This window comes from Lipotes vexillifer, unplaced genomic scaffold (genome assembly GCF_000442215.2).
Source record: "Lipotes vexillifer unplaced genomic scaffold, Lipotes_vexillifer_v1.1 scaffold2059, whole genome shotgun sequence".
In the NCBI taxonomy this organism is placed as follows: domain Eukaryota; kingdom Metazoa; phylum Chordata; class Mammalia; order Artiodactyla; family Lipotidae; genus Lipotes; species Lipotes vexillifer.
This window is the reverse complement of record NW_006797468.1, coordinates 293330-310656: the sequence shown is the minus strand read 5'-3', so window position 1 is coordinate 310656 and position 17327 is coordinate 293330. Positions and strand designations below refer to the sequence as shown.

The following is a 17327-nucleotide window of genomic DNA, read 5'->3' as shown; positions in this document are numbered from 1 at the left end:
CCCTGCTGAACGGTTTCGCACCCTTGTTGAAAATCCTTTGACCATATATGCCATTATGACTTGGGTGGGGATTGTATTGACTCTACAGATTGCTTTGGGGGGAAGTTTTCCAATCCATGAACATGGGATGTCTTCCATTTATTTGTGTCTTTTTCTTTCAGCCTTTTTCACTCAGTTCATTCCTAAGTGTTTTATTCTTTTTCTTGCCATTAAAAATGGAATTTTCTTAATTTCCTCTTTGGATTTTTCATTGTTATTGTATAGAAATGCAACTGATGTTTGTATGTTGATTTTTTGTTGTTGTCTTTAGGATTTTCTACATGTAAGATCATGCCACCTGCAAACAGAAAATTTTAATACTTCCTTTCCAATTTGGATGCTTTATTTCTTTTTCTTGCCCAGATGGCTCTGTCTGGTGCAGACTTCCAATCTGTGTGGAACAGAAGTAGTGAGAGTGGGCATTTTGTCTTGCTCCTGATCTTAGAGGAAAAGCTTTCAGTCTTTCAGCATTGAGAGGATGTCAGCTGGGACTTTTTATATGGCTGTATAATGTTGGGGCAGTTTCCTTCTATTCAGAATTAGTTGAGTATTTCCATTGTGAAAGGGTGTTGAATTTTGTCAACTGCTTTTTCTGCATCAATTGAAATGATCATGTTTTTCCTTTGTTCTGTGTATAATAACATGTATTAAATTGATCTAATGGTGGATATTGTCTCTTCTTGAAAGTGGGGTATTGGGGTCTCCTACTATAATATAGAGCTGGCTCTTCTTTCCTCAGTGTTTGCTTCATACGTTTGGAAGGTCTAATGTTTGTTCATGTATGTTTATGATTATTACATCTTCTTGGTAAATTCTCAACTTTTTAATTTAAACAACATGAAGATGATGAAATTACAGGATTATGGGATTTACTTTAATATGATTAGTTCTCTTGGTTGAGGCTAGGGGGTGACTAAAGATAAAACAAGATTGGCCAGGAGCTGAAAACTGTAGAGGGGAAGGATGTGTACATGAAGGAGTTTTCACCAGTTCAGCAGATTTTCTGTGAGGAGGCAGGTGTTAAATATTTTTGGCTTTTCTGGGCCCACATTCTCTCTTGCAGCCATAGACAATCTATACGTAACTCAGACTTGGACTGCATGGGGGACATTGATAGCGAGTGTTCCAATTAAACTCTGGGATTTCATGTGTCACAGTATATTATTCTTTTAAGTTGTTCTACCATTTGAAAATGTAAACATTCTTAACTTGTACACCATATAAGTACGTACAGGGGGACAGCCACATTTGTCCACCAGGCTGTAGTGTGCCAACCCATGATTTATATAATTTTGTTTCTTCTTTTGGATATGTTTGCTATTTTCCATTTAAAAACTGAGGTGTTACTTTTTCAACATTTGTCATCCTGTTTTTTGATCACAAAAGTAATGTATATTCACTGTAAAGAGTTTTGCTAAAAAGCCAATATACAGAAAAAAAAGAAAATGCTACCCATAATTCTACTTCAAGGTAATTACTTAAATTTTGGTATCTTTCCAGTATTGTATCTCACGTTGCCTTTTGAAGACCTGTGAGCGCCCAAACTTATAAAGTGAGAGAAACAGCAAAGTACTAGAATAGAGCTGCGTATCTCCTGGGGGAGAGCAACGCCCTCACCTGGGTCCTGCTCACGGGTTCCCAAGGGAAACTGGTCTTCCAGGCGCTTCTGCATGTTGAGCTTTGGAGATTTCTTACAAAACAAAAATTCTTGGCATCCTCCTGCTAGCTTACTGAGCCAGTTCTAAGTTTCTAGGGAGAAGAGAATTTTGAAACTCTAGCCTCTAAAGAAAAAAAATACTTCTCAAAAAGAAAACTCAAAGCAAATGATATTTTTCCCATCACCACCCCCTTCCAGATTTATTCAACTCTCTTGAAAGCTAAAATTCTACCCTGCCTTTATCACTAAATTCTGCAATTCTGAAAAGTCATGCTGAGACATTAACTTCTAATTACATAAACTTGTCCACCACTTCACTGAGGCCAAAGACCCTGGAGGGAGACTGGCGACCAGAAGACAGATGACAGAGGCCTGGGACAGAATCAGAAACTTGGCCGATACCCAGAGAAAGGACTCTTGAGTATCAGAAGCCAGCACAAAGTGGTGGATTTGTACAGAAGCAAGTCCCCAGACACACATTCCTGCAGGCGGAGAGAGGCAACTGCAGGCGGGTGAGGAGGGAGGGAACTTGTCATCCACATGCCCACACTTCACACCTACCTTAGTATCGGCTGAGCCCCTGCAGCAGGCCAGGCACAATCCATACACCATGTCGTGGTCTTGAGAACAAAATTAAAAGCAGCTAAAAAGATATTTTCCAGACAATTGGGAAAACCTGACTATCTATGGGTATTGGATGATGTTAGGGAATGGTTAATTTTGTGAGGTGTGCCATTGATGTAGTAGTTAGTTATGCGGGGGGGAATAGCTTCGTTTTTAGAAATGCATGCTGCACTCATTCAGGAGTGAAACGTCATGATGGCTGTAATTTACTTTTAAGTGGTAAATATATATCTCAGCCTTGAAATCGTTTATCAGGTAAACACACGTGAAGCAAATATGACACGTTCAGCAACTGTGGAATCTCAGTGGCTGAGTTGCCCACTGCACTGTTTTTACTTTTGCATAGATATTTTCCATAATACAGTTTTTAAAAACTGAAATGCTTGTCACTTCCAAATTGAAATGTGCCGGGTTAATTATGAAAAATAACCACCACTTAGAGGTTTAGGTGTTATCTGGCCTCCCTTGCACATGCCTGCTGCTACGGGGCTCAGGAGTGGCACACGCTGTACAGAAAAAGCACAACTCAACACTCCCACACACACTGAGACCCGGGGGCCCCCAACTCCTCAGGACCCACAGAGTGACCGAGGTGTGGGGACTCTTGTTCACAGCCGAGCGTGGCCTTTCCTGTTGTTAAAAGGAGAATGACTGTTTCGCTGGGGATGGTTCTTCTCCTGGATGAGCTGTGAATGCACGGAATCTGGGCGCTGGCTTCCTCACCATTGGAACCCTGGGTGGCTGACAGGTGCGAAAAGCTTAGTCCAGGAGGAGCCCCTTTCCTTGAACCAGCCTCGCAGAACCTGCAGATCCGGAGTAACTTCCTGCTCCGAGGCCCTGGCACCCCTGCTGCCCCAGGAACGTCTCCCAAACTCTGCCAGCCTCTCAGCTTCCCGTCCACCAGCTACACGGCCTCCTCACCCCACTGAATCCCATGCTCCGTCCGCTTCATGAAAACGTTTGCCCAGTGCATACAGGCAGGGGGCTCCACCTGTCCAGGAGGGACCGCCAGGTGGGGACACCTGCCCAGACGCCCCGCAGCCTCGCCTGGCCCTCACCACCGCATCCCACGCCAGCCACGCCCTGTCCAGCCACGCCTTCTGCGACGAGGGACAAACTGTGTGGCCTCCCAGGGTCTAAGCCAGTATTTAGACCCCGTCCCTGTGAGTCTGAAGCCAGGCCCTGCACCCCCAACCAGTCCTGGGGACACGTCAGACCCCTCAGAACAGCAGGTGCCTCCGGCTTCCCCACCTGGATCTCAGCTCCTGGTCCAATGAGTGCCTGGGCACTCAAACACCCTCAGAGCTTCACTCTGATCATCTGTGAAACGGGCACAGCGGCACCGCCTCTGGGAGCCCCAATGGGCCAGGTGCCCCGCAGGAGGCTGGGTGGCACCAGGGAGGGGAGTGGATGGCGCCTGGGACCCTCGCCCGACGCCAGAGTCTGAGGTCTCCTCACTGCCCTCCCCCTGCGAGGCAGATGCACGCGCCACAGCCACGTGCCATCTTTCCCTTGCTGTTCTGTTTAAAGCCACCATTTCTCAATTCAGAATTTCTGCATGAGGGCTGGAGTCGCCACTTGGGAAGTGGAACACAGACACTCGGTCAGAAAAGACGGCCTCTTCCTCATGAGGAAGAAGCCAATTTTCAGTTTATTCCCCCCATGGCTTCACTGCCAAGTCCCCGTCTCATCTGTGCAGGTGGGGGGACTCGGGGGCCCTCCAGGCCACATCCCCACTCTCAGGAGGACTCGGGAGCCGTGCCCGGGTCACGGTAGCCTTGGGCGCAGCCCCAACAACCGAGTGGGTCAGGGCCCCCTGCGGGGCTGGCCCGGCCACACCTCACCTTCCTACGGCCTCAGGACCAGCCGCAGCGCCCTGACCTGTCCTTGTGCGAACACAGTGGGGAGACGACATGCTTAGAAAAACCCAGAGCGGAGCTGGTTTGCCTGTTAATATGGTCTGTATGCTTGTCTAACTGATTTTTCAAAATACCCCAGAAGGTGTGAAAAACACAGAGGTGAAAGTCACCTGCAATCCCTCATCCGAATGCAACCGTTAAAAGGTCTCATCTGCCACATCATTCTCCCCGTGGGTTTGAGGAAAGTCGGGTGCTGGGCCACTGTCTCCAGGGAAACACGATGACCTCATCAGGGGCACCAAATCCGGGGTGCTACCCAGCTATGCGGGGCTTTCCTTCCAGACCCATTGCGACACCTCACACCTTGGGGGTCACCTTTGCGTTCGTCACCCTGTACACAGCTCAAATATTTTACAAATCCTGAGACGGCTTCTTTCAGTAGAAATTTTACATTTTTCAACAGCAGGCAAAATCTATCAATAGTTCATCACTTTGTTCTGCTATTAGTGAAGACTGGTAATTTTGCATTGCAACGTTGACTCTTCACAACATGAATCGAAAGTCATTTAGGTTACAAAGTAGTGCTTTTTCTGAAAACAGGTGCATTCAGCTGGCTGAACGTAACAGCTGGCCAGCACCGAGTGGACCAGGCTGGGACAGGATGTGGCCATCCACCACCCTACCCCACCCCCTTCCCCAGGAGCCCCAAGGGACCCTGAGACCCAGGAGGTGCCCTGCAGACAGTTCTGGACCAGGTTGGGTCCTGTATCCACGATTACAAACTACAGAACACAGCCGTGAGGACACGCACTCACCACGACAGCATCACGTGTGGGTCACAGCCCCATCAGACACTTGTGGTGAAGCAGCAACTACTAGGAAGTGACGGTGCCTGTCCTCAGAGCACAGACGCTGGGAAACCCCTCGGAGGGCGTTCCTGCCCCGCATCCATCACCCACAACCCCTCTTCTGCCAAAAGAAAGCAGTGGCAGCAGCAGGTCCCTGGGTTAGTCATTCAGCACCATCTGTACCCCCGCTTGGACTATTTTATCACAAAGTTAAAAATTTTTTAGCCAATTCATTTCTTTAAAGCTTATTAAATAGTGTTCTGCCCTTCTTTTGTTCAAACATCAACTGAGAACCATAGAAAGTATATAAATGGCTAGAAGTAAATGGGGAGAAAGAAGAGAAAGTCCCTGGCCTGTGACAACAGTCAGAAAATATCTGGTGACATATGATGTCCGTGAGTGAGCATCTGAGGTTCAGGGTCTGAAACCACCAGTGGAACCACACGCCCCCAGAGGCAGGTGTAGAGCAGGACGGGAGCAGGAGTGGGTGAGGTGGGGGGGAGGGGAGGAAGAGGGGGCGAGGGCAGGGACAGGCCAGGAGACCAGCGAGGGAAAGGCAGAAACACGCACACCACGGGAAAGGAAGGTGGTGGGACTCGGACGTGTCACCTGGCTTGAGACGGCATCGTGGTCATCCAGTCCCTAAGGGAGGTCAGGGTTTCTCTCCAGAAGAGGCCACTGTTTGGGAAGAACAGATGGAAAGCTTTTTACAAGATGAAGATGATTAAGTAAAGAACGTACTCCTATCAGCTGGGTGCTGAGGGGAGGCTTGCTTCAGGCTCTAACTCGTGAAGTCACTGCAGTAAAATCGGAAGCGGGGCCCAGGGCAGGGCAGGCGCAGCGCCTGCTGTTCCCAAACAGCGTCCATTCAAATACACAAAAGATACATCCTGACAGCTGAGGTTGAAGTTGGTTGTTTATTTATGAGTCTACACGTTTTGTTGGCATCTTAAATGAGGTTGAAGGTGTCGAGACGGGTACCACCAGCTCTGAGTGACTGAGTCAACCGGAAGCAGATGCCAGTAACCGTGCAAACTAACAGTCAGAGTATATAAAGCATGTTTTATTTTAAAAAACCTCAGCATTGAGAATTCAACCTTCTTTGAAGCCCATCACTTTTCTGTTAAAAACGACAGTCAAAAGAGCAGACACTTCACTCTTCACACAGAGAAGCTATGTTTTTACAGAAGTCAAACAAATCTCTTCTCTCATCAGCCAGTGAACAAAACAAAGATGCTTCAGTAAATTCTATCAAGAAAAAATATCTTCCCCCCAAAGCATACCAATAAATATTTATATTAAAACCCACAAATATTTTTGTTTCATCAGCTACAACAGAAGAAAAATTCATTTTTACGTTAATCTTTGTAGATAAGTGTGATTTATGTGCATATCCCAACCCCGGTCTGGTTTTGAGGAACAATGGTATGAAGAGCTGTTCTGCCAGCTGTGCACCACGGGTGTGTCACAGGCACTGAGCGTCGCAGCACACAGGCACAGGCTCCCCACATTGAGGACGCTGTCCCCACCACCGCACTGAGCTCCCTGCCTAGAGCCTCGGACACGAGGTCTCCCTCCCTGCACCTCAACACAGGATTAGCCCAAGACAAGCCCGCGGCTCCTGCTTTAAAATCCTCGCTTAAGTGACGGTCTGGAGCTGGTCTGCAGCCACAGCAAGCGTCTCTTTAGGGAGAAGTGTACTACAGTCTATGTACTGAACTGTTTACCTGAGGAAACACGGTTTTCAGTCCCGGTATATTAACCATTTCAAGTTCCTAACGCAAACTGGATTTTACCACCACTTACACGTCCCCCCTTCAAGGCTCAGTGAAGTAAACTTCTTGTCTCTTAGAAAAAGATGGACATAGATGACTGATGGACACTACGCAGACAGAGAGAGATGGTTAGAGGACAGGTATACATTGTACATAGATGGCTGGAGATGACAGAGTGTAGACAGATGACTGAGAAATGACAGATGACAGGCAGACACTGTCACCCCCCGGAGTCCACAGATATGCTAAATGACACCCCTTTACATGGAACAGCACAGAACTGAACACTGAGGACAGTGGCTTTTAAAGAGAGGAATGCACAGTGTAACTGGAGGTTTTTGTTTTGAACCAAAAAACCCCTATACCTTCTCTGTGAAGCCACCGTGACCTGAGATAGACACGTACTCCAGCAGGATCGGAGCTGTCCTGCTGAGGACACACGTGCACGGGTACCTGACCAAGGGGCCAGTCTATCAGGGAGGCAGAAAGCAAGTCTGGAGACACACGAGACGCCTCAGTGACGTGCCCAAACCAGCCAGTCTCTCATTTGGAAAAACAAAACCCTGGGTGTTAGAGAAGAGAGGCACTTTCATCATTTTACATACAGTTTTAACTCTTAACAAGCGAGTTATTATTTTCCAAACAAAATTAACTGTCAAGTTACTAAAACTGATGCATGCTTTATATATAGCATTCTTTAATCTGCAATCAAAAACAGAGAACAAAGTTTTAGAAGAAAATAAGATCAATATTTAAAAGTTCAGGAGAAATAAAAATAAAACCTCAAGATAAGAACCACTGTCATCATCTAATGCGCTTACAGGAGGCTGGAGATGAAGATGCGTTTGCAGACAGTGCATTCACACTGATCAGATACAGCCTTCGCTTCTCCAGGGTTTATTCTGCTTGCATATTTTAAAATTTAGTACAAAAGAAGAGTTAACACAATGTAACATGACCTTTGGAAGATTCATTTTACACCTGGATTGCAGGTTTCTGGCAACAGAAGAGAACTGCGCAGCTGCTACATTCTTGTGTCACAGACTACACGTATGTGCTACATGCAGAGAAAGGGATCAAGACACGGAACAAAGACCTGCAACCGAGGACACAGGAAGACGGTTTTGTGGCAAAATGCAAATTACCACTGCGCTCCTCCCGGACAGCAGCAAACCTCACGTCTCCAGTCTCAGCAACACGCGGACGACAGGAGGACGTTTCCACATACGGCAGTCGATGTGCGGTCCCTGTTCGCGTCCACCGAGGAATTTCCTAAGTAAGCATTTGAAGAGGACAGTCCAAATAAAACGGCACAGGGCAGATTCTCTGCAGTTTTCATCTGGGAAAGACCAAACTTGATACTCTACTAAAAACATACCGTGATACAGCAAACTCTAGGAATCTGAATGAAATGAGATACAAAGGTGCAAAATCAGGCAGATCTTGGTTTGTGAACTCGCAGGAGTGGGGCCGTCACTCCAGCTCCTCCCAGTCGTCCGTCAGGTGGCCTCTGCTCTGCCGACGGATGCTGACCAGCTTCCCCGCTGACCTGAGGCTCCAGCGCGAGCTGTTCCCGGCGCCGGCCAGGCTGGTGTACTTGGTGGAGCCCCTGGCATCCTCCTCCCAGCCTGGCCCGGACAGACGGTCACTCATGGGGTCACCCGAGTTGGCTGCCACATCTTCAGGAACAAGTTTTGGTGGCTCCCAACCTTCGATCTCATCTGGTTTCTTAGACTGTGTGCTCTGTTTCAAAACCAAATTGTCCCAAAATCCAGACTTCTTCTCCGTCTTCGAGTCTTCCTTTAATCGTAAGTTAGTTCTACAGGAGACGAAAGAGTTAACTGTTGGTGATCGGTCATCTCAGAGCCTCAAGTTGTGTTTATTTTATAAAATAAAAGGTTCTTTTTTTTAAAAAAAAAGTCTTGTTTGGAAAGCTCACACAGATTTATATGTAAAACTTGAAATATTAATAAGGAAAAATCCGTCACTACACATGATTAGGGAAACTTGTGAATGCTGTATTTAAGGTACCACGCTTGGCAAAATGCAAAGTCACTCTCCAACAGGAGAGAAAAAAGCAGACTGTCTCAAGGCCACACAGAAGGCCGAGCTCGTCTCTGAACCAACCTGAGAAAAGCAGCCCCAGGTCCAGATTCAGAAACGGGGGGTTACTCCATTTACCACAGGTTCAGTTTTCCACAGGTTTATTCAGAGCTGCAGCCTCAGACGTTCAGAGCTCACAGCGCTGTGTGCTCTGAGGAAAATACGGCCGACTGTAGAGGCGAATGCTCACACACGACTCAGGGCTCTGGCCGCAGTCACCCAGCCTGGCTGCCGGGAGCATCCCCAGGACACAGGGGTAAAAACGCCGGCATCCAGGCCTGACCCCTTCAGAGTCTCATTTAACTGGACCGAGGGGCCAGGACACAGGCGTGTTTCCAGGCCCCCCGTAAGCTGCCACCCTGACATCCAAGAGGACCGACTTACACAGTCCCTGCAGAGAGGGTGCATGTGGTCGTGACCACGGGGTCAGAGGCAGGGGAGGGCCAGACAGCGCTGGTGGGTCATGAGTGCTGCCGAGGCACCTGGTCCTCGCAAGAGAAGTCTCTCTACGGTCAGACTCACCAGGAGTCACCTGCCACTGGCAATTCCACTAGGTCGTCACTGAATTTATATTTTCATCTTTAAAAACATTTTTTTGTTGTTGTTGGCCATGCCGCATGGCTTGTGGGATCTTAGTTCCCCAACCAGGGATCAAACCCAGGCCCATGGCAGTGAAAGCACAGAGTCCTAACCAGTGGACCACCAGGGAACTCCCTAAATACATTTTTTAAACTTTCAAAATATTTATAATAAACTAGCAGCACTGTCAGCTTAAATATATTCAATTTTCTAAAATCTGTTTTTTTTAATTTATTTATTTTTGGCTGTGTTGGGTTTTTGTTGCTGTCCACAGGCTTTCCTCTTGTTGTGGCATGCAGGCTTCTCATTACGGTGGCTTCTCTTGTTGCAGAGCACGGGCTCTAGGTGCGTGGGCTTCAGTAGTTGTGACACATGGGCTCAGTAGTTGTGGCTTGCGGGCTCTAGAGCACAGGCTCAGTAGTTGTGGTGCACGGGCTTAGCTGCTCTGCAGCAAGCATATGGGATCTTCCCAGACCAGGGCTCGAACCCATGTCCCCTACCTTGGCAGGCGGATTCTTAACCACTGCGCCACCAGGGAAGCCCCAATTTTCTAAAAATCTTTTACAGTGTACAATCAATCTTTGCATTTTTAACTGGGTTTTTTTCTCGATTTTCTGAAACTACTACACACCTTAAGCATGGCTACAAGCTGCTTTAAGGCTCTTAAGTTCTATTTACTGTTAAGTTTGAGAGCTGGTCAGAGAAGCTTTTTTTCCACTTTTCCATAATCTTTCTAAGTGCTTACTGTCAAAATAAGTACGACTCATTTCTATCTCCTCACACGAGGAAGGATGCCCTCAGCGTCCCTGCACACTGCCCTGCTCCCCACCGCCGCTGGAACGGCTGCCGTCCAGACAGCAGCTACTCACCCTCTGGACTTGGGGGATTTACATCTTTCCAGCAGGTGCTGCTCGTCATCCTTGTTAAACAGCGAAGTCACTTCTTTCCAGCCTCGGAAACTCGCTCCCTGAACCTAATAAAAGGTTAAAAAAACGATCACATCTGACATAGTGAATAAACAGGTTACAGCTGTATTACGCAGTAACTGCGGGGCTGACATTCAGCACAGAAGCTGGCACCAATTTCCTTACCTGCCGTATCCGCACAGCGACTTTTCCCATCAATTGCAGGTAATCTCCGTTACCCAGTGAGGACAGTGGGTAAACCCACCCACGTTTAATAACAGACGATCAGTGACCACACTGCAGCCAAGCCAGGTCGGGACGGTGGGGCTCCTGACACGAGGTGGGGGGGCTGCACCAACCTCCAGGTGGACTTTGAGAAGAAACCACGCATTTTTGTTTATTCTAAGACAAATGATTTTGTACTTTTTCATTTCTGAAATCAGGATGTAATTAACGCCTGGCATCTCAGATTCAAAGAGATACAGTAATAAGGGAGGAATGGAGAAAAAGAAAGTACATCTCCAGAAGTCTCGTGTCAAGTGCCTTTACCGTGAGCCACTCTCATGTCCCTGGAGCCCAAAATCACACCAACTGCAGCTGGTTTTCTTTGAAGGGGATGGAGGAGGGCATCTCCCATAGGGCAGACCTGGCTTTAAATGCTTTGAAATGTTAAAAATGCAGCAGCACTGAAACCTGAACCAGGAGGCCGCAAGCGAGCAGTGGTGTGAGACCATCCACAGAACAGGAAACAAACAGCTTGCGACCCTGCTGCGCTCGCCCCTCCAGGGCTGATTATGTCTCGCTGAGGGCTCAGATGATGGTTGGCATGCTTTTTAGCAATTAAGCATTTTTTAATTAAGGTGTCTACGTTTTTAAAGGCATAATACTACTGCACATTTAACAGACTACAATCTAGCATAAACACAACTTTTATACACGCTGGGAAATCAAAAACTTGGCATGACTTGCTTTATTGCAGTGATCTGGACGGAACCCACTCTCTGCCTGTGCAGCAAGGTTGTTAAGAGAGTACATCCTACGTTGTCATCACAAAGAGAAACCTATTTCCTTCTTTTTCCTGTATCTACACGAGATGATGGGTGGTAACTAACCCTAGCATGGTCATTACTTCCTGACATATGTCAGTCACAGCATCATACTACACGTGTGGAATTTATACAGTGAGGCGTGTCAGTTACTTCTCAATAAAACTGGGCGGGGGGGAAGAGTTCTAGGGCAACCACTCTGTAGCCTACAGGAGAAACTTACTACAAATCAATGAGATGACCTAAATGAGATGGTACTACAAATTGCTGAGATGATCTAAATGAGATGGTAAGTCTTAGATGTGGGCCCCAGAGCTTGGGGGAAACTAGAGATAAAACCACCACCGAAAGGAGTGTCTAAAAACGTTTAAAATAATAAAAACCTCAACACAAACCACCAGTGCCGTTCAGTCCGGGAGGCCCACGCTGCGGGAACGTGTCACCGGCTTAGGGCATTCTCCCCCTTCTCCCTACTCCTTTGCCTCTAAACCCTCCCTTCCCAGCTTCTCACCTGTAATCGGGAAACACAGATGCGCTCGCCCTCTGGGCAGGTGCAGGGATGCATGTGAGGTGAAGAGCTCTCTGGTTGTCACCCACCACCTTTCCGTGGGAGCATAAGGGCCCGTGTCAGACCCTGAGCTCTAACCTCACCCACACCTCCCACTGGACACTGCCCAGCAGGCTTGCCTCCACCTTGCTGCCCCTCAAGAAGGGCAGCCTTCATCCCACCTCTCCCTCCATGCACTGGCCTTGGTGCCTCCAGTCCAGCCGGGCTCAGAACCTGGAGGTGACCCCACCCCCTTGGATGCCACATCTGTCCCCGGCATGTGAATCCAGGCCTCTGGTTGTGGGGACTCGGTACACCTCTCCCACTGCCACACGTCACTCAAGGGCTGGCAATACCTGCCAGGTGACGTAAGAGCGAGGCTCCACGTCCCCAACAAGCAGACGTCCCAGGTCACAGCTGACACAGCACCTGGAAGAAATCAGAGAGACCAGGTGCGAAAACCTCTCTCTGCTGGCAGGTAACTACTAAGTGACAAGTGATGGCACATCTACAGACAGAGCAGTAGGAGTTCTGAGTGGTGAGCGCTCACGTACAGTGTGGGGCAAACGGCCCGCCGGCAGCCTGAGGGAGACCCACCCTGGGCCAGGCACATCCTACAGGAGCGCGGCCATCACGCTGGGCTTAACGATCCCAAAAGAATGTGTCAAAGCCAGACCGCTCCTTCACTGACAGACCTGCTCTGCCTGCAGTGCCCACGTTTACACCTGAACCGCACCCCGAGAGGGACACGGGGATGTCACCCACAGACATGACTGCAGCCACCCAGCAGGTCCCAGCCCAAGGGCTCTGCCCCTGATCTCAGGGAGGCTGCCCTCCACAAGCGCCACATGAAGGGTGCCCGTGGACATGGAAGCGCTCCTGAGCTCACCTGGAACCGTGGGCTGTGTGGAGGGCAAGTGCCATTCGCAGTGTAGGGTGAGGAAGTTTCCATCCTCAGAGGGCAGAGGTGACAAACTCAAATGCTTCTTGCAGTCAGAAGGGCCGGGGGTAAAAAAAATTCTTTATCAGTGAGACGAGAGCCAGGGAGAAAGGGACGGCCCCAAAATGAAGACACACATGATACGCTGTGAAACTGAGCAGTACCCAAGAAGCTGTCCAAAAGAGACAAGAAAATGAATTTCAGCTCCGAACAAGGAAGTTCCTTTTCCCTGTGCCCATAACTCCGTTAACAAAAAGTACTGCAGGTCCCATGGGAGGAAAACCTGTGGAATCCTAGAAAGAATGCTGTCATCCATAACTTACCAAAACTCGTTCTGTTGGAGCAATTTAGCAGGAGGGTCTTGTCACACCTCGTCTACTGCCCCGCGTAAGCACAAAGCCCAGCTGGGTTCTCCGGGCCTCCGGCTCTGCCTGGGCAGAAAGTCAATTCACAGCACTGCCCACGGCTGAGTAAAGCTCCCAGCCTTGCCAACCAGAGTGCAACAGGCAGAGCTGATCACCCACAAAGCAAAGCCAGCAGCACAATCCGACAAGGGAACTTGGGGCGCGGGTCAGCTTGAGTCAAGACCACAAAGAGCCTTACCATCTGCTGCCCCTGGGAGGGGAAACTAACCCACGGCCCGCCCACAGCTGAGTACAGCCTTCAGCCCACCTGACCAGGGGCCCTGAGCAGAGCACACAGGAGGCTGTGCTGTCTATCCAGCAGCCCTGCTTACAGTGACAGCTGAGTGGAGGGCCCAGCCTGAGGTTTTTCCCTTCTGCAGAGCAAAACCAGTGGCCCCGTCTAGCCAGGGAATTCAGGCACAGTCCAGTCTGATTTGGGATCCCAAACATTGAGCTGGGCAGACCCTGAGGCCCACCCTGCTGCCCCACCAGGGCATGGAAGCTAATGCACAGCCCCCTCTACTGCTGAGGATAGCGTCCCATCCTGGCTGTTTGTGGAGCCTAACCAGAGGACCCAGGCCCCTGCAGTCCCTCTTACAGTCTCAACGCGGGCAGAGAACCAAGCCAGCCAACCTGTCTGAACACTGTCAGCCAGCAGCAACCCCCTGACCCAACAGGACCTCAGGGCCCAGGGCTCAGACAGTGGCCTTACCCCAAAGTAAACACGCATAGCAAGCCCCATCTGCCTAAGCACGTTAGCAGCCGACAGGTCCAGAAATCCAAATTAAGCTGCTCAAGAACTGTCTCTAGCAAAGAATCTATAAGGTCTGGAAGAGGAACCCACTCACTCAAAAGCACAGAAAACAACGTAAGGAATCAAGCATCACAACAGCAGGTAAATGTCACACCACCAAAGGGAACTAATAAAGCTCCAATAACTGACCCCAAAGAAATGTGATATCTACGAACTATCAAAGAATTCAGAATAACCCTATTAAAGAAGTTTAGTGAACCACAATAACACAACTAAATGAAATTCGGAAAACAACACATGAACAAAACAGGAGTTCAAAAAAGAAGCAGACACCATCAAAAACAAAAAGAAAACCACACACCAGAAATCATGGAACTGAAAAACACAGTCACTGAACTGAAAAATTTCAACTGAGAGCTTCAAAACTAGCCTTCACAATACAGAGAAACAATTGAAACGATCAGTGACCTGGAAGACAGGACAGCTGAAATTATCCAGTCAGAGGAGCAAAAAAAAAGAAAGAATGAGGAAAGCCAGAGGGACTTGTGGAACATAGTCAGAAACAACAATATCCACATTACAGCAATTCCAGGAGAAGATAAAGGGACAGAAAGTATATTTAAAGCAATAATGGCTGAAAATGTCTCAAGCCTGGGGAGAGAAATGGATATCCAGATCTATGAAGCCAAAAGACACCAAAAAGGTTGAACCCAAATACATCTACATTGAGACACAATTAAATTGTTAAAAGTCAAAGATAAAGAAGCAATTTTGAAAGCAGCAAGAGAAAAGAGAAAAGTTACATACAAGGGAACCGGCTACCCTCCCCCAATAAAACTATGGAGAGATTTCTAAGAGAAACTTTTCGGGCCAGGAGAGGATGGGATGATAATATTCAAAATATTTTTTTAATTATTAAAATTTTTACTTTATTTATTGAATTATAATTAACGTACAATATTATAAAGTGTTATAAAATATTAAAAGAAAAAACTGTCAACTAAGATTTCTATACCAGCAAAACTGTCCTTCAGAAATAAGGAGAGATAAAGACTCTGCCAAACAAACAAAAGCTGAGGGAGCTCATCAGCAAAATAAGAGGACTCTAATTAACACCATAAAGACATGAAGGTAGTGTAAAACTCACTAGTACAGGTAAATTTATAGTCAGAGTTAGAGTCCATAATATGGTAGTAATGGTGGTGCATAAATCACAACTCTAGTTTAAAAGTAGAAAAAAAGTACTAAAAATAATCATAACTACAATAATCTGTCCTTGGATATACAACATAAAAAATATGTAAACTATAATATCAGTAACCTAAAATGTGAGGGGGAGAAGAAATAGAAGTTAAATACCACTTGCCAATGCAGGGGACACAGGTTCGATCCCTGGTCTGGGAAGGTCCCACATGGCACGGAGCAACTAAGCCCGTGTGCCACAACTACTGCGCTCTAGAGCCCGCGAGCCACAACTGCTGAAGCCCATGTGCCGCAACTACTGAATGCTGCATGCTTTAGGGCCTATATGCCGCAACTACTGAAGCCCGTGTACCTAGAGCCCGTGCTCCGCAACAAGAGAAGCCACTGCAATGTGAAGCCCGCGCACCACAACGAAGAGCAGTCCCCACTCGCCACAACTAGAGAAAGCCCGCGTGCAGCAACAAAGACCCAAGGCAGCCAAAAAACAAACAAAAACCACAATAAAAGAGAGCAGGATAAAAAGCAAGGAACAATGGATCTATGACATAGCCAGAAAGAAATTAACAAAGTGTCTTGCCTATCAATAATTAAATTTAAATGCACTAAAGTTTCCAATCAAAAGACACAAAATGACTGAATGGATTAAAAAAAAAAACAAGACCCAACAATATGCTTCCTACAAAGAGACTCACTTTAGCCTTAAAGACACACATAGGCGGAGAGTGAATGGATGATGGGAAAAGATACTTCAAGACAAAATAGACTCTACAAATGGTAAAGAGGGACAAAGAAGGCCATTATATAATGATAAAGGGGTCAGTCCATCAAGAAGATACAATTAATATTTATGTACCCAACATTGGAGCGCATAAATGTATAAAGTAAAAACTAACAGACCTATGGGAATTCCCTGGCAGTCCAGTGGTTAGGACTCAGCTCTTTCACTGCTAAGGGCCTGGGTCTGATCCCTGGTTGGGGAACTAAGACCCCACAAGTCACGCAGTGTGGCCAGAAAAGCAAAACTAACAGAGCTAAAAAGAGAAATAAACTGCAATACAGTAATAGCTGGGGAATTTAATACCCCACTCTCAACAATGGATATAGATCATCCAGAGAATCAATATGGAAACAGTGAGTCTGAACAACACTATAGATGAAATGAACCTAACAGACACATGCAGAACATTCTATATAGCATGACAGCAAAATACACGTTCTTTCAAGCACATGTGGAATGTTTTCTATGACAGACCATATGTTAGGCCACAAAACAAGTCTCAGCAAATTCAAGAAGGCTGAAAGCATGGTAAGTATCTTCTCTGACCACAACATATACCATCAGTAAGAGGAGGAAAACTGGAAACTGCATGAATACATGGAAACTAAACAAGGCTCTCCTGAACAACTCACAGGTCAAAGAAGATATTAAAGGGGAAATAAAACTGTTATCTTGAGACAAACAAAAATGGAAACACAGCATACTAAAACTTACATATGCAATGAAAGCAGTTCTAAGAGACAAGTTCACACAGAAACAAGGAAGATCCCAAATAACATAACTCTGTGCTTCAGGGAAGTAGGAAAAAAAGAACGAACTGAGCCCAAAGTTAGTAGAATAAAGAAAATGATAAAGAGAAGAAATAAATGAAATAGAGAAAAAGAAAATGATAGAAAGATTTACAAAACGAAGAGTTGGTTCTTTGAAAACATAAACAAAATTGACAAACCTTTAGCTAGACTCGCCAGGGAAAACAGAACCAAAATCAACAAAATTCTAAATGAAAGAAACATTACAATTGATACCATGTAAATATAAGGATCATAAGAAGCTACTATGAAATTACAACTCATATCACAGAGAAACAAACAACCATAAGAGAATACTATGAACAGTTACATGCCAACAAACTGGACTACCAAGATGAAATGGAAAGACTCTCAGACACATATAACCTACTGAGACTGAATAAGAAGAAATATAAAATCTGAACAGACCATTTACTAGTAAGGAAACTGAATCAGTAATTTAAAAAAATCTCCCAAT

The 17327-nt window shown here is 46.8% G+C and overlaps 1 protein-coding gene across 1 annotated transcript in view; it reads right to left on the bottom strand.

Annotated features, from left to right (window-relative positions):
• Nucleotides 1-8273: 8273 nt before the first annotated feature.
• Nucleotides 8274-17327, bottom strand: part of TDRP (testis development related protein) — a 57516-nt gene continuing 48462 nt past the window's right edge. Inside the window, exons 2-3 of the mRNA XM_007469538.1 lie at nucleotides 10354-10457; nucleotides 8274-8621 (exon numbers count right to left, since the gene is read on the bottom strand). Of these exons, the coding sequence (XP_007469600.1) occupies nucleotides 8276-8621; nucleotides 10354-10457 (450 nt within the window). The 3' untranslated portion in view covers nucleotides 8274-8275. The remainder of the gene's footprint in view (nucleotides 8622-10353; nucleotides 10458-17327) is intronic.